This window comes from Melampsora larici-populina (assembly GCF_000204055.1).
Source record: "Melampsora larici-populina 98AG31 unplaced genomic scaffold MELLAscaffold_9, whole genome shotgun sequence".
Classification (NCBI taxonomy): Eukaryota; Fungi; Basidiomycota; class Pucciniomycetes; order Pucciniales; family Melampsoraceae; genus Melampsora; species Melampsora laricis-populina.
The window spans coordinates 881,497-904,018 of NW_006768773.1; the positions used below are offsets into that span (position 1 = coordinate 881,497).

The 22,522-nt window shown below is 40.3% G+C and overlaps 5 protein-coding genes across 5 annotated transcripts in view; 4 read left to right on the plus strand and 1 right to left on the minus strand.

The window, feature by feature from the left end:
• Positions 1–4,061: 4,061 nt before the first annotated feature.
• On the plus strand, positions 4,062–4,321 carry MELLADRAFT_34638 (uncharacterized protein; the record flags this gene model as incomplete). Its single annotated transcript, XM_007407382.1, has 2 exons — positions 4,062–4,147; positions 4,225–4,321. Coding segments are annotated over 2 exons (183 nt in total), but the record flags the coding sequence as incomplete, so codon positions are not given.
• A 5,600-nt stretch (positions 4,322–9,921) lies between these two features.
• Positions 9,922–13,802, plus strand: MELLADRAFT_77188 (uncharacterized protein; the record flags this gene model as incomplete). Its single annotated transcript, XM_007407383.1, has 9 exons — positions 9,922–10,079; positions 10,162–10,450; positions 10,519–10,859; positions 10,935–11,237; positions 11,319–11,335; positions 11,653–12,198; positions 12,256–12,424; positions 12,485–12,542; positions 12,622–13,802. The coding sequence occupies 9 exons, from the start codon at positions 10,071–10,073 to the stop codon at positions 13,800–13,802; spliced, it is 2,913 nt and encodes a 970-aa protein (XP_007407445.1).
• Positions 13,803–17,227: 3,425 nt separating this feature from the next.
• MELLADRAFT_104366 (uncharacterized protein) lies at positions 17,228–17,865 on the minus strand (the record flags this gene model as incomplete). Its single annotated transcript, XM_007407573.1, has 4 exons — positions 17,228–17,275; positions 17,391–17,435; positions 17,483–17,635; positions 17,770–17,865. 4 exons carry the CDS (start codon positions 17,863–17,865, stop codon positions 17,228–17,230), a joined length of 342 nt encoding a protein of 113 aa, XP_007407635.1.
• Positions 17,866–19,612: 1,747 nt separating this feature from the next.
• MELLADRAFT_96351 (uncharacterized protein) lies at positions 19,613–20,587 on the plus strand (the record flags this gene model as incomplete). The annotated part of the gene is made up of 4 exons (XM_007407384.1): positions 19,613–19,659; positions 19,753–19,819; positions 19,882–20,259; positions 20,312–20,587. 4 exons carry the CDS (start codon positions 19,613–19,615, stop codon positions 20,585–20,587), a joined length of 768 nt encoding a protein of 255 aa, XP_007407446.1.
• A 1,050-nt stretch (positions 20,588–21,637) lies between these two features.
• MELLADRAFT_61328 (uncharacterized protein) overlaps positions 21,638–22,522 on the plus strand; it is a gene marked incomplete at both ends in the record, with an annotated part of 1,381 nt that continues 496 nt past the window's right edge. The window contains 4 exons of the mRNA XM_007407385.1: positions 21,638–21,703; positions 21,758–22,144; positions 22,198–22,350; positions 22,405–22,514. Of these exons, the coding sequence (XP_007407447.1) occupies positions 21,638–21,703; positions 21,758–22,144; positions 22,198–22,350; positions 22,405–22,514 (716 nt within the window). The remainder of the gene's footprint in view (positions 21,704–21,757; positions 22,145–22,197; positions 22,351–22,404; positions 22,515–22,522) is intronic.

Below are 22,522 nucleotides of genomic sequence, written 5' to 3' on the forward strand. Positions count from 1 at the left end.
CAAAGCCATGCTCAGAATGTTCAGTATCAGGCACAAATCTACAGGTCCCCTAACAATTAGATTCAATACTTCTCTCCCACTGGCAAGGCCGCCACAGATACGGTACTGGTATTGTATCAGCAATACCAGCACCATACCTGGATGAAAGATACTACAAAATTCAGTATTTGGTATTGTATCTGGTCACTGGTACAATACCCAGAGCTGTAGCGGGGCTTCCAATACCTATGGAGACCTTTGGGGTGTACTGTATCTTGCTTCTCTGAGTGATACAGTATGATACTGGTATTGTCAAATATATCAACAATACAATACGGTATCACAGGAAACAAGGGACAATTTTCCCGCGGGAAAACCAATCGTATCTGACTCAGTTAATGAGCCAAAATGTATTATTTTGGTGTTATATCTGTGTTATTTGTACATTATGGCTCAGAAACTACATTGTGTGTAATCGGTCTTCCCGCGGGAAAATTATCTCTTGTTTCCTGTGTATTGTAACATGGGCACTAACGTACCTGAAGAATGGTTAATAGTGACCTATCTTTCAGCAATTAACACATTATCTCAAAAAAGCCATAGCAAAAGGGATGCAAAGCAGACAAAGACAAAGAGAGGACAGAGAGAATGAAAAAACTGGAAGGGACAATCATGGGGTACGGTTCTAGTACTGTACCTCACCCCGGGTACTGAAAGGTCAGGGTATCTAGTATTGTACCTGACCTTGGGTACAATAATAAATACCGTACCCTGACTGGCAATACCACTGAGCATTGTGTTGGGTCTTGTAGCCGGGCTACGGCTACAATAACCAAGGTGCAGTACACCTGTGACTGGATACGGTGCCATGCAATACCAATACTGGTATAATATCTGTGGCGCTCTTGCCACTGGTACCAGGCACCTCATTCACAGCCCCCAATCACAAGTCACTGCCAGGCCAGTGCACCCCAGGCACTTGGAAATGGCTTGAAAAGATTGCGATGATGTCATATGTCATCATAAATCTGTACAAAGCCTCTCCTGTATTTCTCCACCTAGAATATACAGTGTATCAACATTTGTCATGTAAAATGACTGCGTTATTGAGGATTGAAAAGAAATCAGGGATAAAAATACTAATTTTGTACTATACTTAAGACTTAAATCATGAGTATCTTCAAGCTTCATCAATATTCATATAGATTGAATGTGATATTCCTTCTTTCTCCACAATGTTCTCCCCTCCAGCCTTCCTCTATGGGAGATATTTCTATATGTAATTGTGACATCATCCCAATTTTAGTGGTATTACATATTTGTTTGGTGTCTGATCCATGTCATATTGATGGGAGACATCTATCACTTTGAAAACAAATTGAAATTATCTTGAAAATCTTGTAAAGTCACAGAGTGCACTGGCCAGCCAGTAACCAGTAGTTGGGGGCTGCTAGTCATAACTCTGGTCATCATACTACAATTTATTGCTGTTGGTGGGGGTCCTCTTTGATATCTACAGATTTTGATAAATCCTGCACAGCCGCTACAAGTCAAAGGATGCCACCTGTCTCTTGTAAGACCAGGTACTGCGATTTTTTGGGGGCAGCATTCTCCACTTCTTGAACACCAATCTCTGCAAACATTTGGCCCTTGGATTTATGGAATGATGGATCTGACCAAAGGATGGAACTATGGTCATGTGGACTCTGAATTGCTGATCTTCAAACTAACTTGCCAAGCCAACTTAGTCCCCAGAATGTCTTGAGGGCAACCACTGCTAGACCTTTAGGGTCTTGTGCCCATTCTGTGGAATTTTTCATGACACAAATGCAAATGCAATGATTGGATTCAGAGGACAACATGCAATATATGATGAAATGAGCTATTTTGTGCCCTTTTCCCCATCAGGTATTAGGTCAATGATACAACAGGAAACTGGAATGATCACTTTTGATGGTTATGATGCTTTGATGTCTATTGGTCAGCTATATTGGTATAGTTGTCAGTCCACAAGGTGTGTGCTTTTCTTATCTGTCATTGGATGTACAACAACTAGATAAAATTTTTTGCATATATTTTCTAGTCCATCTTTGGACTTAGCCTTGTTAGTTCTCATTTTGTTTCTTTTTCTTTCTTTTATGTTTTGCTTTCAAGCAATCACTTCTAGGTCTTTTTTTAAGCCTTGACCTGGTGTGGGGGAGGACCCAACACACAAGGACTGCTTGTCTGATCAAGGTATTGGCGGGCAGGGGTGGGTGGGTGCCCTGAGAAACTTTCTGATGTAGAAACCATGTGTTTATCTGGTTTCATGCTGTTTTTCTCCCAAGCCAATTTTCCTCTACTGCTTACTTATTTTTATCTCTCATTGGTCACTTAATCTAGGGCTGTAGGATGTTTCTTTTTGTAGGGTGGGTGGGGCAGTTTTTGTAATTGGAATACAGCCTTATTATGAAGTGTCTCTAGCTGGAATCTTTGAGATTCTTGAATTCAATCTTTGATATGTATGAGCAAGTTAGAGCATGCAAATTGTGATTGCTTAGTCCTTGTAGTTGACATACCATTAAGAGGCTTTTAACCAGCATGAGGAACCAGCTGAAGCACAATATGATACCTGTGGAATAATTATAGGGGTGTGTCTCTACATGTTATATTTTGTGCTGCACCAATGACATGATCTGCAGTACTCTTTTTGCATGTTGTGACAATACTTTGACTGACATTACAGATGATTTTCAATTCATTTGCACTACAAGAGCTGAATGGTCAACATTTTTGGAAAATTACAATGCATATCTAGTTACACAACACATCTGCACACCTTTGAGCAAGGATCTCATGATCTTTTGCACTTCTTGATGTAAAGGATCATGCAAAATTCAAGATATGATCCTATGATCTTGTTAACAGACAGTCACTGATGATACCTTGTCTACTGAGAATATAAATCACAATGTGAGGTACTAAATCAAGATATCCAATCACTAGGCACATCATATTGATCCTATAGTTGCTGCTACCAAGCCATTTGTAATTTTGGACAGGTATTAGTTGAGGCCCAAAATCTACACACACCCTCATTGAGGCCCCAAGGCTTTTTTTGGGAACCTCACATTGATGGATGGCTTCCTAGAAACAACTTTTTGTGAAGATTGGCCAGAAAAAAAATCAAATTTTTTGTAGCTTTTGTCAGTAGATCTGGAGGGCCAACATGTCATTATCATTGAATTCAAGTTTGGATTAGTATCATCTTTGAATACAAGCTCACTGGAAGATGATATTTCACTTGATTTAGACTTGATGTTATCAGAAAAGCTCAAATGCATATTTTGTGCGCTTTTTGAGGTGGTGTATCATGACAAAGGTAGCATTGAGCCCGCTGGGATTTAGACATAGGCATCAACAACGTACCACAGTACCACAAGCCACCCAAAACCAATCTAAACAAGACTTGAGCAAGAGCACCAAAGTCAAAGGAGTGCCAACACTGAAATGTTCACAATATGGCTGATATGGAATTTAGCCTGTGGGGCCAAAATCGATGCTCACAACTATGTGAGTGTTGTAGACTTTCCTGAAAACTCCAAAAAAGATTCATTTTGTTTCAAAATCATTCAATTCATGAGTTTGGTAGTGTTCAGGCAATCAGGCTGTTTTGCTCAGATTTTGCTTGGCGTTGCTGGAGAATGCTCATTTTCATCCTGGATGAGCATTCTTTGGGCTCACTCTCTGAGATGAGTATTCAGGATCCGCTCATGAGGCATACTCAGAACAGCTCAGAACCTCTCCAAGATGGAAACAAACTCATTTTTTTCACCACCCTTCCCAATACATGTCAGCACTACACCACAAATTTACTTTCATTCTTGAATTAGGTTGAAGAAAAATCAGACGCAATCACTGCAAACTCATTAGCAGCCAGAGCAGCAGCAGGTCAAACAGTCAGGTAAACTTATCATTCCTCTTCTTTTTCAAAATCACAAGAAAAATAGGTCGATGAATAGAATGATTGATGATGTTTGGTTGGTATTTCAAATAGACAAAGAACAGCTAATTTACCATCCAAGAATGATAAAGATTGACTGACTTCTACTAGAGCTGCTGGACATGGTGGAAGTAGTAATACGATGATGAGACTTTATACTCAAGATGATAACATTGGTTTGAAAGCGTGAGTCTTTCTTTCAATAACTTTTATCCGATTCAGTAACACTTTGTTGATGAAGTTTGGGTTCTTCCCTTTGGTAGTGAACCGGTGGTGGTTTTGGGTCTTTCAGTTGCTTTTGTTGCTTCGGTTGTTTGTCTTCATTTAGCTGGTAAATACATGAGATGGTTTATGAAATAAATTTTTAGATTTCTTTCTTCTCTTTTTCACATTTTCACTTCCAATTTGACAAAATCTGAATTTTCTTTGCATCAATTGGAGTGTTTCATTTCAATGGAGTTTTGAAATTAAAGAACACAGAAAAGCATCGAGTCATGGGGGTTTGAATTTATCTCCTATACTTCTTGTCTAAGGTTTATGCAAACAAAAATATCATTTCATAAAGTGTCATTTGAACATTTTCATTTGTTTAACAATGAATTCAGTATCATTTTTGAAAAGGAGTATCAAAAAGATTCTACAATCCTCTATGTCAGCAAAAAAATCTATCATATCTATAATCCAAGCATAATAAGAAAAAAACCTTCTACAATTCTTTAAATACAAGAAATACCGAAAAATAAAAAAAGAAACAATCCACAACCAATAAAGTTTTCATCTTAAGGATCAAATTTGATTAAAGGAAGTTTAAATCAAATGGTGTTTTGATATTTTCAGCAGGTATATATCCTACAGCCTGAGTTTTGAGGACTCGAATCAACCACCAATAGGAGTTTGAATCGTCCAGTAGTGTCAATTGGTACCCCTTAACCACCGAATTTGAAAACAATGGACAAAATATAATAAAAAACAAAATGTCAGAAGATGTGATGCTCCCGATGGTGCCTCATTGCTTCCTGCAAAGAAGCTAGATGTAGTGCACATGTACGGACGGTTTGACCATCCACGGTAGCCAGAAAGGTGTGAAGCGCGTAGACCAAGGTGAAGTCAATATTGTCAGAACTAGGAATCGACTTAATCCTTTCAATATTCCTCCTCTTCTCAATCGATTTCCTCACCGCACTATAATGTTCATCCAACAAACTGGCCTGATTGTTTAAAACTTCTTTCCCTGCTTTTGATTCCACCAAACACCATCCAAACCCATCTGCCAAAGTGACCAAAGAACCAATAGCCAAACCAGTTTCAGCAACACTCAAGTTTCTTAACCCATCTGCCAACTTATTTAACCCATTTGATAAACTTGGATGACATTCAGTAGTGGAAAAAGAAATGAATTTTGTGGAAAGGTCTTGATGAGCCGAAGATAAGGTTTGAGTCACTCTTGCTAAACTTTTGACTTTACTCACTACACTTCCTAATCGATCTTCTAATAATCTTAACTGTAATTTAGCATTCGATAACTCATCTTCTTCTACAATCGATACAATCATCTCTGGCTTGCCTGTGAACCCATTCACATTGTAGAAGATCTCTTCCGGTAGGTAAGCTTGAAGAAGTTGATGATTTATAATGAGATGATAATGGATTGAATGACCCGAACCCTCCGCTCGGATGACTCATCAGGTTTTGTTTTGATTGCGTTTGGGGTGTGTACCCGAAATTGGATTCTAGAAAGATTTGTAGCTCGTCATCGGTTCGTAAGGATTGGTCTTGTAGTAATCTATCAAAGAATTGTTGAAAGGCTGAGGCTACTAATCTATCATTGTCTGCTGGATTAGGTGCTGATGTACTATTTTCATCAAAATCCAAAATCAAAACCAATCCAAAAATTCAGTTTCAGTTTCTTTTTCAGTTTCTTTTCTTTTTGTTTCAAGTTTTTTTTGTTGGTTTTTTGGATTTTTTTTGAAGAGAATTTAATAACTTAACTTTGGAAATGGAATAGGTGGTACAATCGTATGAGGATTATTAGCTGAAATCGAATCATAAAATAATAAAAATTCACAATAAGATCTTGGGATATCAGAACAATGACCTGATCAATTTGTAATTAAATTTCTAAAAAAATCCAAACCCACACAAAAAAAACAATATCAAATTAGTTTCTTTGTTGTTTGCAATTGGTTTTTTTTGGATGAGAGGTTTACCCATGCATCAAATTTGATGTATAGATCACGACGGTTTCTTTCGACCTTAGAAACACAAATTCTAGTACTTGGTTCTTTTGATTTGGTTTGAGTTTGGTTTGAAGTTGAAGATGAGTTTGGGTTTGGATTAGAAGAAGAAGTTAAAGATTGATCAATCAAAGAAGGTCGACGATGTTTTTCTCTAGTAGGACTATGAGGTTCTCTACTGAGTTGAGAAGTAGAATGAAATCTTTGAGAAGTAGCCGAAGTAGGACTCAAGCTAGAATGAGGTTGATGATAGAGTGATCGGTTTGAGATTTGATGATTTGATGGTGATAGTGATGGTGGTGACTTTGATCGATTTGGCCATATGATAGATTGGGATTGAGATTGAGATGGTGGATTGATTGAGTTTGGTTTTGAGAATGGTGAAGTAGGCCAGTTTTGATTACAATTTAGATGAGTTGGAGTGATATGATGATGATGACTAACTAAGACTGATAGATGTGGTTGTGGTTGTGGGTGTGGTTGTGTTTGATTGAATGAGTTACTGTTTAATGGATCCATCCTTCAAATCAAATCAAAATCAAAGTAGTGGTAGTGGTAGTGGCAGTGCTGCTGCCTTTGTTGCCTTTGCTGAATGAGTTGCTGTTGTTGTTGATGTTGGAGAGCACTATGAGGATCCGTCATATACAACTCATCATCTTCATCCGCGTGATCATCATCAGAATGAGAATTCTGTCCAAGATTGACTGATTGCGTAACTTGAGAAGCAACTGAAGTATAATGTTGGTTTCCTGCATAATAATATTGCGGTTCGTGGTCATTGGATTGGATAGGTTTCTGAGAAGTTGTAGATGCCATTGAATCAAGCGTAAAGAAAGTTTATTGTGTCAAGATGTCGCAAATCAGGATGTGATGTTGTAAAGCTTCTACGCTCAAGTGACCCGGGTCCTCAAGTTCACTTGATTTGCAAACGCTAGTTGATGTTGTTCTGCTTTGAGCTTCAGCACTTCAGATGTCTAGTTGAGCAAATAAAGAGGCAAGTGTTGATGAGTATGTCAAACCCTTTCACCAATCTGGGGGTCCAAAGCATTCTACGAGCGCAGTATATCAAGGATAGAAGAAAGATAAGATCACATACCCCGTTCAGGCCAGTGATGACCTCCATTGCCAATTGTTCACCAAATTTTTTCCCCGGTCTTCTTTCACTCTGTTTGACCATCCAAAGAATCCCTTTCCTGAGTCTCTGACGTTCCTGCAGAGCGACAGGAACAGTAGTAACCTTGATCCTCTTCTGTTCAGTACGTGTCAAGACCATTGCACTAGCCAGTTCTACAGCCTTGGTCAGGAGTGTAGGAGGTTCTTGGTTGGTAATCAATCAAAGATGAGATAATAAGATCACACAAGGTTTTTGAGCAATCGTTCGTTGTCCTTTACACATCAAGAGTCCAGTGATATAGCTAAGTAAAGGATGTTCTAACAGTGGTACGCTCACTGGCGGATCTCGGAATGACATTAATGCGGTGACATCTTCAGGGGGTGGAAAAGGGGGTGGTGGTCCGTATACTGGTAATAGACGTGCTCTTGGATGTCGGCCTAGTGTTGATGAAGTATTTTGAATACATTCTGGAAATTAAACAAAAATACAGTGTGTTTCTCAGATGCTTATTCGAATAAGATATTTTCCTCTAGTTCATAGACCCACCCAAAGAATTAGTATGAAATTGTTTGCATGTGACATGTTTAGTGGCAATCAATTGAGGTAAACTTGATCGGGGTAGTTTTCGTAGGGATTTGGTCGAAAGTGTTGTGATAGGCTTCAGACAAGACGTAAAGGAGAAGGACATGTTGATGAAGTTGAAGTTGAAGTTGAATGGCTTGAGCCGATGAAAATGAAATCTTTCTTTCGAGTTGATTTCAGTCAGGATCAGTCCCGAGCTTGAAAGTTTCTGACAGGTTGTACCGAGGTAGCCCAAGCTGAGTAAAACCCAACACGGGGCTAGCTTGACAAAAGCCCAGCCAGCCACAGGTGTCCCCCGGATTATCAGGCGTCAAGGGATGCCGCTGAGGATGAGCTGAGGGGCTTAGATGAAGTGAGCAGATGGGCCAGCCCTCCCTCAGGCTTCTTTGCTAAGGAATGTTTCCTGAGGGAGGCCTGACTCATCTCCTCAGTTTCTGTTAATCACATAATGAGCTGACAAGCAGAAAGAAAAGGGAAACAAATGGGAAACAAATGGGAACAAAACAGGAAAATTTCAACGCTCACATAGTTGTGAGCATCAATTTTTGCCCCTGTGCATGATCATCATCAAGTACAGTTCACATAAAAAATTACAAGAGGCTTAATGGCAGCAACATGCCAATTTAAGCCGCTCAGAGTATCAGCTGCACAGATCTTGAGCAATTGCAGGTGCAACACAACTGTTGTGCAACACAATGTCATTGTGAATGCTCCTCAAGAAAGAAGTATAATTATGAGGAGAAACTCCTCTGCTATAGTCAGATCCCATGAAAAGGTGGCTGTAAATACTTTGATATCATAGAGACATGCATGTTATACAAACAACAATACGAAATTGAGAGTTAAAGCGGAATCTGAAGATGTGAGTGACATTTATGGAAGGCCATGTGAGGGCACTGGACCTATCGACCCATGCTGATGATATGAGCTCACTTCCTTCCCGGCGCAACGCATGTGTCACCGGCTTGGCGGGGAGTAAGAACCACAAGTTGACAAAACCAAAAGACTTTGAATTTGAAGGCTCACATCGTTAATTAGACCGGTTAACTAGCGAGCTGAATCCGTGTACTTTGTGTCGCTAGTGGCATGATTGGCATTTGAGCCTAAGGATAAATTCCGAGAACCCTTAAGCGTCAAATGATCCGCCTTCCTCTCTCTCATGATCGAGGCGACGAGGGAATAGAATACCACTTGTATCAAGAATTATCCGATGTTGCCTGAGTAAACGCGTGCCTGGCTGAGCAGAGACTGATGATTCGAGGTTCGAAAGCTTTTGAATGTTTGGCTCTTGAACCACAAATTGGTGACGTGGATTATTTTGATCCTTTTCGATATAAACCCGAAAATCTATGAGGAAGAGGGTGGATTTTGTGTGCTGCTTACGCCTTCCTGCCAGATACGATGGTGTTTTGATTGAATTTGAGACTCAGAGCATCTTTGAAGAAATTTGATAAACTCGGAATTCCAACTTGAGGTTGCCTTGAAATGTTATTCTGATCGCAAGAGATGTCACTAGGCTATCACAGTAGTGCTTCATTTCACACTCTTGGCATTCATCTCGAATAGCAAATCAACATTGACACCATCACCATTACCATTACCATCACCATCAACTACAATATCAGACAACATCAACATCAATTTGATCATATCTTTCAATCGCCCAAACGGGTTAGATTAGACAGTCTCTCAAAGTCATCAAACGTGTTCAGTAAGCGAAGATGTTACGCAACTATCAAACAAAAGCAATGTTTTCAGATCCTACTGCAGATGTTGGTGTTGATCTTGTCTCATTATCATAGAAGTGATGCTGATGTCATTTCCTATTTTGACAGTCCATATTTCGGAATGTTTTTGGATTACCAGATGATCAACATCCGTTGGTCGAGATCAACGCAGTCTTCAGTTTACAATCAAAACCAGATGTCTATGTATGTCCATCTAAGATAATATTCTCAACTCAACTCAGATACTTATGTCCATTTTTGACTTGTTGGTCTAGCCAGGAAAACTTTCATTAACAGCCAATTACTTGACATTTGTTTCTGTCGACCGACGTACTTGTCGATTCTCTTTACCATTGGCCACCATAAGAAGAGTAGAGCGTCTTTCCAATGGACAAATTAATGGATTTGGGTCTGGAGTCTTTGCTCTCTCTCTAGTCGTCTGGCATGATGAGATGAAATTCGTTAGTGATCTTCCATACATCAATTCACACCCATAAATGCATTACTAATCTCGTTTCGCCTTTATTCCTTGAGTTATTCTAGATTGTACAACTCAATGGACTAAGACCAAGTTGTGAAACATTCTGCGGAATTCTTAGAACTCAATTAAAACTAGCGATTCCAGAGATGAAAAACTTAAAATCATTTGTATCAACATTTTATACTGAACATTTATTATCTTCAAATTCAGAAGAAGATGGTAAATTTTCTACTGGTGATGGAATTGGAAATGGTTATCATGCAGGATTAGGTGCTATTTATAAGTATCCTGGTGATGCACGAAAATTGAGGGAAAAGAGTAAAGTTAAACTCTGGAAAGAGTACCTCACGCGTATGTATACTTTTGCTTCTATCCTACTACACAAGCAAAGAGTTAACGTTCATTGTATCTCTTGGTAGAAAATGGTCGAAATTTGACTCTCATCAAATTGCCAACCTTTATTCGTTTGTTCCAAGTTGGATTACCCAACAAACTTCGTGGCGAAATGTGGGAAGTAGCCACCGGATCAATATACCTAAGAATGAAACAATGTGGCGAATATGAACGAATATTGAATGATATTCAGTTAAACAAAAAGAGCAAGCTTAACTTTAGCTTAGATGAAATTGAGAAAGACCTTAATCGAAGTCTTCCTGAATATCCTGCTTATCAAAATGAAAAAGGTATTGACACTTTAAGAAATGTTTTATCAGCTTATGCGTGGAAGAATCCAAGACTTGGATACTGTCAAGCCATGAATGTAAGTTTTGTTTATATAACTACTCTTTACTCTATACAACAAAATTGATTTGGTTTCTCTGTTGAGATATGGTAGATCGTGGTAGCAGCTTTGTTGATCTACACAAGCGAAGAACAATGCTTCTACTTGCTCTCAATCTTATGTGATCAAATCCTACCCTCCTATTACACACCAACTATGGCAGGCACTATACTCGATCAAAAAGTATTCGAACATCTAGCTGAAAAGACTTTACCGATGCTTTCGCAGTACTTCAAATCCAAAGAAATCCAATTAAGTCTGGCTAGTCTGCCATGGTTTTTATCATTGTATCTTGCTTCCATGCCATTGGTATTTGCATTCAGGATAGTGGACTGCGTATTGTTATTTGGTCCTAGGGTTCGTGTTACCAAATTTGATAACTCTCTTGACTCCATAACATGCTTATATTCACATTGTTTGTAATTTCCGATACCACAGGTGTTGTTTCAAATCGGGTAAGTTCCCACTTACAAATCATTCGAAGTCAGGGACATTTTGCTTAGCTTTTGTATGCATAAATCAAAAAAACAACCTCTACTCACCAATTCTTCAACTCGCAGTTTGTGTAAGGCACTTTTTGCATTTCGTTTGAGCAGCTTGCTAGTCTTAACTGACGTTACTTTACTGATATCCGAACTTGATCAGCGATCTTGAAGATCAATGGTCCCAAACTGCTCAAAATCACAGATGACGGAGGACTTATCAGGTAAATTGATTCTTTGAGCGTACGCGAGACTTTCAGCAGCTGATTGTAAGTATCAATTCGCCACAGCACGATCCGAGCCTACTTCGCCTCATTAGGTGACTCGGCATATCCTTCTTCCCCGGTGAACTCAAAAGAACACGCAATTACCCACTTTCAGATCTTACTTGTAACAGCCTTTCGTGAATTTGGTAACATCATCACAGATGACTCTATTCAAGCAATCCGTAAGAAATATCGCAATGAAGTAGTACATTCGATTGAGAATTTCTCCAAGCGCACTAGTCTACGTAATTTGAAGGACGGGGGACGACTGTCGACTGAAGAGTTGGGAAAGATATACGATCATTATCAATTGGCAATTTACAAGTGTCAAGCCAAACTTTCTACAGGAAATGATGCTAATCCCAATGGGGTAGGAGCTGGCGATGGTCTTGCTAGCTTTTGGGAAAACGATGAAATTGACGGCAAGCTTGAACAGAGGATCACCCGAGCCACGTTTGGTATTTTTTTGGCTGATGTAGCGAGTTGGGCTCGAGATGAGACCCTAGTCAAATCGGTGGGATTTTTGGAAAGAGTTGAAAGAGTCGCAGTTGACCACGAGTTGATTGATAGGTTTGTGCTCATCTGATTCATAACAATAGACTCTTGAGCTCAATGGGTTATCCTCAGGTTGTTTTTTGATTGGGACAAATCACGAAAAGGTTCTTTGTCGTTACAAGACGTCGTACACGGTATGGATCAACACTTGAACAATGATCTCATGGCGAATATTCAAGTATTTTTTGCTCTTCATGATAATGACAAGGATGGATCTTTGAGTAAAGATGAGGTTCTACAGGTTTGCTTTTTTTAAACGTGTCATCCGGACTGTGCATATCACTGATACCGTTCTTTGAAGCTCTCTGAGTCTCTTTTGTTCATTTTTAGAAATGAGCCTGGTGATCAATATCTCGCTGGTAAGTGGGTTTCCGACGAGATCACCGGGGTACAGTTTTACTTCATGTGTGCTGACCAATGATTTCTATAATGCTTCAGCTGTGTCAAAGTTGATGCAAAATGCATTTGAGTACGCTGATGCCCTTCAAGCAGACGGAAAGGGAAGTTATCAGGTCGACGAGAAAGCCGCCGAGAAAGAAAAACCAGCTACAGAAGTTGAGCTGAACGAAAAGACTTCCGCTCCGACCACAACTGAGGATGCGAATGACCAATCAAAGATCTCTAATCCACATCGACCCTATTTAAGCTTGGCTACATTTCGAATGTGTGTATTGGCAGACGAATTACTAGAATCATTTTTCGAAACCGATTTCACCAATTCCTGGAAACTTACCTCCGACTTGGCCGTCACACCGACCTCATCTACTTTGATTAAGAATTCCAATATACTTACCGATCTAGTACCAGAATCTATCAATCAAAAAGCCGATGAATTCTTCAGTGGTCTCAAAAATCGATTCTTAACTGAAGACAATAAACATATGTTTTATAAATTTGCTGATGAGGTTGGAAAGAAGCTTGATATTCCTAAAGTGGATCAAAAGTTACCATCGATTGGAAAATTGGACAACGCGAGTCTCATGACACCTATCAGAGATCGTGAGAGTATCTTACCAACAAATATGATTTCGAACTTTTTTGGAGGTGGAAAGACTGGACAACCATCGACCAGTTCACCTTCCTCACCTGCTATTCGTACTAAGGATTTAGGAAGTACTGGGGATCATGATAGTCACGTACCACCTTCACCTTTATCACATGCAGCTATGAGATCACCACCAGTGGAATTACGAACTCAACAACCTCAAGCAGATCATCAAGAAAGTAATTCGAGTAGTGGTATACATGAAGAGAATCGTATGAAAAGACAATCTGTCCTACCACCACCACCACCTTTAATCCAAAGAGCACAATCTATGTTAGTAGATAGACCACAATTTGAAATAGATAATCCAGTAGAAGAAGAAGAAATTGAAGATGATGAATTGATTCCAGAAAGTTCAGAATTAAGTGAAATCAACAGTACTAATAAAAATAGTCAAAATGAAAAGAAATCAAACAAAGAAGTTCAAGATGAAGAAGAAGATTTGATGGCTGAAGTGGATCAGTTTTTGGCTAATGGTGATGAAGAAGTAGATCTCAATAATCTTAATGATGATGATGATGGATTGAATGATGATGATCGTGAACTTGAAGAAGCTCAAAAATTGATTTCTTAAAACCAATCTTTGTTTTCTTCATTTTTTTCTTTTCATTTGACTTCATTTTATCAACAAAACATTGATAGCATACATTTCATTTTTTTCACATTGTCACTACATCCTTATCTCTCGTGTGAATGTATAATATAAGTTTTGTTTTGTTTTTGTTTCTTCCTTCTTTAAGGGCCTTATCCCATCGTTTTGTTTGATTAATGTAATTATGCTTTTTTTGCTGGGTTTTGATGATTGAAGATCAACAGTTCCTGAGAACCTTTTAAAGGAATCAGATTAATCATCGCTTGTGTACTTCCCATAACAAAGCCATGCACCCAAAGTCACAACAGCACCTGTATAATTCCATGAAAATATGGGATGAGTGACAAACATGGTAGGCCTGGTATGTACCCAGTCAAAGCCAATGAAGAATGTGGATCCTTGCTTCACTAGTACATAAAATGATCAGTGTGTCAACAGTTAAACTTGGAAGCTGGCACCCAGACATTCCCACACAAGGTCCACCCTCAGCTTACTGAGACTTGAGCAGGCTGAGCATGGAACACCAATGAATTGCCATTCACAAAAAACATTTTTTGGATCAGTCATGGACCAATGTTTCAATAAAATCATAATCCGTAAGACTTTGAAGTTAAGCCAAATAATAATTTTTCTGTAATTCAAATGCAATGAGTTCTAACTTGTTTAAATGTTGTGTATCTTGAATACAATTGTGTATCTAGAAAGCCTTATCTCATGCAGATTGAAAGGAGATGTGCTGTGACTTGTTTATGTTATTGGGTATCACCTGGTTATTTTGAATGGGGTATCTGGTGTCTGAAAACCCTTATCTTGTCAATCATGATGAAGCAATGCATCAAGAGACAAAAATAACCCTAGTAGAAAAATTTGGGAAGACAGGTTTCAAAAGATCTCTGCAGGAAAGGCTGGCCACAATGTAAAAGACTCCATCTCTTCCACTAAAAAAGGATAAATAATTGTGTTCAGCTTGATTCCCACTTGATATCTTTATATTATTCACAATTTGAATCAGCTTGTGCTCTATTCAATATGTTGACAAAACTTTTATGGACTTTATTTCACATATCAATGGTTTTTTCAAGACTGGCTGATCTGTTATTAGATGTTGGCCAACATCGCCCAGGTGACTTTTGAGACGCAATCAGAAATCACATGTGGTTCAGTAACTTATTCTGGAATCTAGCGATATATACAGCAGAATCCAAGATTGCTGTTGACAGCTTCTATGAGAATGTTGTAGACGGAGTGCAATGTGATCCTGAAGCTCTGTACAATCTCATTTCTGAAGATGCATCTATAGATTGGAATGGTACACCAACTGGTGTCATGGGTGAGGTTTTCTAGATTGTAAAGAACATGATAAAATAACCCAAGTGAGGACCAAACTAATGATATAATCATTGCACTTGTTAAACATCAATACTCATTTGATAGTATTTGTTCATTGTGCTGCCCAAAGAATCTTCAAAGCCCCAAACGCTCACATACTTGAAAAAAGTAAGCCCAAAATATATAATTTGGATGACATCAAAATCATTGAAGAGTGTTTTTAATATTGATTTTACTAACATAGCTGAGTATGAGATAATGGAATATCTTTTTGTCAGATGGAAAGGTGGTGAATATGACCTTAGTATTCTTTTTGACAAGAACAAAATGAGGATTCAAAATGTGGTCTTCAAAAAAGTCATTGATTTCTGCACATAAACCTTTATGAATACTTCATGACAGTTGGGACAAATGGAATATGTTGTGGTAAACATTAATTCAATTTGAATATGAATGGTACTACAAAAATCGTTTTCAGAGCAAGTTGTAGGGTGGAACACAAGCTACAGGACAGCATACTCTAAGGTCCTGTGGCTGTCCTCAGTAATGGTTGTTTTAGAGAATCTTTCTTGGAATATAATTCAAAATGGGATCTTTTCTCTCTGTAACATATGTTGATCTAAGATTTGAAGGATAAGGAGGCCAAATTGATATTATATGTGACAAGATGACTTGAATAAAACCATACATGTGTGTTCTGATTTTGGGTAGGCTCAGTTTGAGTTGGGTCAAGTAGATACCTCAATGCTCACCTGAATCCAGATGAGTCACATAAGTGTGTGGTGAGGAGAAGTTTGTTTTAATTGGAGCCCTTTTTCATCAAGTATGTGTTAGCATCAAGAGAAGAGTGGGGATGTGACAGTCTGACAAAGAGAAAAAAAGGCAAAAAGAAGAAAAGATGATGTGCACAAATATATTGACTGAAGAAAAGTTTATTTGGCAAGCATCATGATCAATGTTATAGAGGGTAATTGATGGTCTGACCAAGGAAAACAAGAAACAAATGGATAAAAGAGGCAGGAAACACACAAAAATGATGGACCAGATGGGCAGAGGGAGTAGTAAATCACCTGGAAGTCCTTTAAGGTTGATAGGCAATACCAATGCATACACTCACTATGGCAGAAGTAAAGCCTTCATTCAATTGCCCAGGAAATAGATAAACCAAAAAAGTCCCACTCATTATGAGCTGCAATGTCAAGCTCAAGAAAGGGACAAACATATCAGGTCAAACAAAACCAGGAAAGCTGTTAAGGCTTCTTGCCCAAATTGCCTTATGAATCATTTTTTTTACAATTTCAACTTTCTCTGGCCAAAAAGAAAAATCATTTTGCCTTACTTTTTGCTACAACCTAACATGTGTGTACCATAAAATGAATTGTTTTGGAAATAAACAGGAAACTTGGTGTTTAAGTTGTACACTGAATTTCAACTTTAAGACATGGAGCAGTCCAAATTACTTGATTTTCAACTTTGAACCCTGAAAGACTTTTATATATCTACTATAATAATAAATCAAAAGGTCCTTCGTTTAAAAAAAATGCCTCGACACTCTCATAATATTGTTGCCTCCTGAAGCCCACCTATTACCCTGATGCGCCACCTTGGCTATGCCCACCCGCGCCTTTACTACGTGCCCAAGAACAAGCTCCTTGCCATGCAATCTATTTCTATTGCACCGCAGCATTACTCAATCTGCGCTCTGCTCTATGGCACTCTGAATCATACCACTCTAATGCTTCAATTCAGTGTCACGTTAGAAAAACGGCTTCAACACTTGTTCTCCCCAGAGTTTCTCAAGTTCCTTATGTTCCGAGCACGCAAACGTTGCACCCACTGTATCACCCCATATACAACGAGCTCAATCAACACGACTTTGAGATGGAAGTCTGGGTAAACACTACCTAAACATATTTTCATAACAACTTAGCACTCATGAATCAGCATGCCATGCGGTTACATTCGCTATTCTATTCTTCTTCACTATCCAACACAAAATCTAATAAACCGCAAAAGAAAACACACTGTCCCACTAGCATTACACAGAGCTACGCTATACGCATTCAAAAAACAAACAACTACCAATCACCACCGTAATAACTATCGAATGCTCCAGCGTCCTCCGTCTGATCGACGACAATCGTATAACAGCAGCCGAGTACATATCTCCATGTCGTTCATGAAAGTACCGAGATCAATTCGTTCCCTTCAATTCGAGAAAGAAGCTCGACGCTTGCGTACTTGCGTCGGGGGAATGACGGTCGCTTCTACATTGGCACCTCGAAGCTACTCAAAGTCAGTACAGGCCCTTAGCGTAACTAGACGAAGCTTACTTCTACAACCCAATTCCGACTACGATGGACATATCCAATGACTACACCTCGCAAGTTGACAATATTTCCGACAGTAAACACCGCTTCCCCAAGTCTCGTTACCAATTCTGCCGTCGCTTCATACGCAACAGTGAAATGTGCAGCACGCCCTAACTAAAACTCCGTTAGTATCAGAATGTCAGAACAATACGAAAGCCTCTTACACTTTCGTCCCACAGGTTGTGGAGTGCGATGATTATCCATCAATCGTAATCGCCCTCCGGAACGGTACATCGACTCATACGCACAACATGACCTCGACTTTGTACCGATAAGATTGAAAGTGGCGCCGGAAGTTGAGACGCGTAACTACTTAGCTCTACCACCGATTCAGGCCTCACCATGATAATCGTATCGCGTTGCCGACTCCGTGCAAGAATTTCCCCAGTTAACCAAACGCAACGTCCAGCCGCAACCAAAGGAGCACTCTGTTGTGCATGCACGAAAACCATTGAATGGGTACGTCTATTCACTCGAAGGAAAATAGGACTTTGATAGCACAGTCGAGTCCCTGGGCCACTGCACTGTCGAGGAACCTGACACTACACAAAATATAATATTTTCTGGGCAGAAAATTAAATTATTGATACACAAAAATATTGAGAGGCCAGGAGAAGGGCAAAAAATAAATAAAAATATGCATCTTGTTCCCTGCCGTGAGAGCTTCACTCTCCATATTTTTCCATATTTTCACAGTCCGTATTGATAAGTGTACCAACAATAAACCTTCATAATCATCCAATTACAGCCTGTAACAAGCACTGAAATTTGGCTCATTAGTGTCTAGAGAAACTTTTGATTTCTGAAAACACCTATAACTTTGTCAAATCTGCCTCAAAACACTCGATTTTAAGTGCATTAGAAAGCTGAACTCTTCCTCTCAAACTTTCATAGGATCAAGAACTATGTAGCTAGTATGACAATCATTCTATGGATCTGTATGAGGACCCTGGAATACACCCATGGAGGGTACTGACGAAAAAACCGACCTTTTGTTGACGTAGTTTTTCGATACTAAACTGCACTCTATCAAGACCTACAGGAGCACAAAAGATGCACCAGAATGAAGGCTTTCAAATGCACTAGCTCGCAGCCTGGTAACACCAATATTACCTAAGATATATCAATGTAACGCCCAAAAAAGGGCCAAAAATCGAGGGTCGGTTTTTGGCCTTGGAGGTCGAAAAAAAAATTGCGCCATCGCGATTTACGCCGCCGTGAGACATGATGCCGGGCTCTGTCTGGTCTCATCTGATAGCCCTACTCCATGCGCATCTTTTGAAGTGCTCTGCAGCTTCATAGAGGCACTGGTGCGTAGTGTAGAGGCAAAAAACTGAAAATCATGCTCCGTCAGTACCCTCCATGGGTGTATTCCAGGGTCCATCTGTATGTACAAATGTATAAAAAAGATGATATCTTTTTTAGCAGACCAGCATGCTGTGTGGTCCTATTATGAACTATTTGGAGGACAATTCCAGCTTACCAATGCACCCAAAATTGAGCGTTTTGGACCGGAATTGAAAAATTATGAGTATTTTCAGAAATCAAAAGTTTCTCTAAACACCAATGAGCCAAATTTCAGTGCTTGTTACAGGTTGTAATTGGATGATTGTGAAGGTTTATTGTTAGTACACTTATCAATATGGACTGTAAAAATACGCAAAAATATGCAGAGTGAAGTTCTCAACGCAGGGAACAAGATGCATATTTTTATTCATTTTTTGCTCTCCTCCTGGCCTCTCAATATTTTTGTGTATCAATAATTTAATTTTCTGCCCAGAAAATATTATCTTTCTTGTAGTGTGAAGACGCCGAACTATCAGCAACATCACTTTTACGTTGTTTTCACACACCTCTGAATCCAGCCTGAAAACTCCACTCCAAGTTACTGTTAGACGGGAATCATTGTTGTTTGCCATTGAGTCGTTATGAATGATTGTAAATAATAAGAAGATGTAACCCGTAGGAAGGTCGACATATTGCAAAGCAGGAGGGACGTCTTTTATGAGCTGAAAATGTTAGCTCGCGTCAAGATTCCCCTCCCGCCCCAACCCTTGCATAACACTTCCACGTGTCGTCGTAATTAACACAATGTCATGCACAGGAAAAACTGAAACCGTCATATCTCAACATCTAAAGTAAGCCTACCCAAAAACGTTGCTCAACGCGCTCCCTCGCATCCTTCATTATTATTCAATACTTCATTGCGCCCTACCTCCATCAAACAACAGCACCGGTATGCAATCTAATGAAGACCTCCCACTCACCATGGATGGTATCGTTGAAATACGCACCCCAGTGAGTCTCGCTGTACAAGAGATACACGTCCCGCTGTCGAAGAGATACGCTCGAGCTAACAGTCAATGCAGCCTTCCGTGCATACTCGCGGAGGCACAACAGACTATCATTACGAAGTCAATGCAGTGCACCCCTTTATCAGTGATTGTCACTCTCCTTTCAATCTTTCGTCTACACGGATCGCCCCTCTCGACACTGGCGTAACCATAGCTTTTTCTGGTACTGTCTTTGTCAGCCAATACCAGGCCAATCTGATCGTCAACGTCAACAGTGGTGTCTTAGCTCCGGTGCCTATGCCATCCGAAGCATTCCCGTATAGCCCCAATCTCATCAATGTCTCGGGGCGAGGTCGAATCACGCAGCGACACCCAATTAGACTAGATCAAAACACAAACCAATGGTGGCTTCTTATATTAACACACACCGCATTCATTAGCAGCGTAAGTCTGTTCTCATGTTCTCTATGTGATTTCTGCTCATACCTACCTTCAGCTTGATAGATTCGTCAAGTTTGAGATACACTACGTTGATAATCAAGAACATATCGCCCAAATGAGAGGTCTGCATTGCGAACCTGGAGCAACCGTCTCGTTGGAGGGCATACTCATCACATACGCCCAAGATGCCAGAGTTTGGATCGCCATGGTAAAACGCAAACCCTCTCATGCTCCAATACTTGACGCTGACACTGCCCTTAATTACAGACTACGAATATCATCTTGTAAAACCGAAGACACCACCGCATTTTTCCCGTTCTCAAAATACTAATATCACCTATATATGGTTCTGCTTTCCACAGGCCAGCGTCAGAAAGAGTCACAACTACGTTGAGCAACGCCGCGCCACGCTGGCAAGTTGTTAAACCGACTGTAACGATATCATAAAATGTATAACATAACCAGATTCGTATCAATATTGAAATTTGTAAACACACTCCAATGTTATGTGAGGCAAAACTTATTGATTCTGTACTCCCCATGCCTGGTCAGGTAATCTATTAAAATTATATAACCTTCACGAAAAATGCGCTCCCACGTGCTCAAGGATCACACTTAACCCCATCACATAATGCAATTTACCGTGACCATTACATACCACCTTAAGCAATATTCTCCCTACAACGCGCGTTCCCAGTTACTCCTGCCCTTAAAGCGATACAGCGCCTATACCCACTAAGGCAAGGGTTAATCTTACAACATTGATCGCCTACCTTGGGCCAATCCCACGATGGTAGAACATCGACTGCTCGCCGTCCGTGTGAGTGAAACCTACCCACGTGCCATCATAAGCCGACACGCCTGCAAACTGTATCTATTCCAGGCCTAAACATAGCGCTACGCCCGTACCTCATTTCAAGCCCATACAACGTACTTTCAGGATCGTTCGATTGTAAATTTGCCACAACGCAACTGCCTCGACGGGTGAGAGCAGTCTACCCACCGCCCCAATTTAAACCAGTTGAGTTAGGACCACGTACAAATTTTGCAAGCCGCATTACGTGTTGGCCTGGTAAATCAACCAGCCTGATCCATCACCACGCTTACGAAAGACTATCAATTCAACCTGCCGAACGCCCCAGACTACCTCGACCGCTCAGCACGCGACTGCCACTACCGATAACCCCACATACGTGGTGGTTATAAAACCTCCTCATCCGTATGCCCATCTGCCGTGTCACTATCCCTCTGATTTTTATCATAAAACACCGCGTAAATACCCTGCATATCCACAATCTGTCAATTTCATACCCTAGCATAAAGACACCACACACCACCTCCAGACATCTACTATTGGCTCTGGCAGCCCTTTCCCTACGACATGTCCAACGCATCCCGACATTCCCACCCTGCCTACGCCTCCAATAACTTCGAAGTAACCGGCGAAGTACGTTCACAAATAGATTTGCTATGCCTCTCGCAATGCTGACACGCCATGTAGCATGGTAACACTCTCACTGCCCAATCCGGCTTCCGTACAGTTGAATCAGGTATCAATTGCAGCGGCATAGGTACAGACGAAGCTGCGGAGCACGCCATTCTCCTAACTGCCTTCTCTGGATTAGGCGTTGGGCTCTCTGTGGGTGAAATGTATGGCCTCAAATGCAAAATAATCGCCCCAAATCTCCCTCGGCCTCCGTATTTCATACATGAAATGTCTCATCATGTCCACGTTGGCAACGCAGAAACTTTCCCCGGTAACTTAATAGACAACACTGCCATCAGTTCCACGGGCATTATAACCGAGAAACGCATCGAGATGGAAGTCGCCCACGGCGGTAAGCCAACTATCGTGTCTATCATCCGCCATACCGATTGGAACCCAATGGTAAAGTTTCTATCATTATAAGCTTCTCTTACTTCCGCTGACACCTTCCACAGACTTCGACCAACATAGAATTCAACATCGAGTACTGGTGCAGACCCGTCCGAAATTTACTGAAGACACAGAATCTATTTCAGCGGGGGCGCGAAGTTACCATCAACGGGTTCATCACAGGATATGATCGCACCCGCCACATGATCCAAGTCGATGTAAGCTATAACTGCCTTCGCACTTTAAATCCATATTGACTTTCCATTATCCAGATAATGGCTATCTCTGTTTGCAGTGGCCCAGAAAACATTAATAATTCCAACCCTGGCCCGGGTACTGCCGAATCTCGAACTACCCGTGGTGGCAGAGTTCGATTGCCCAGGTACGCTA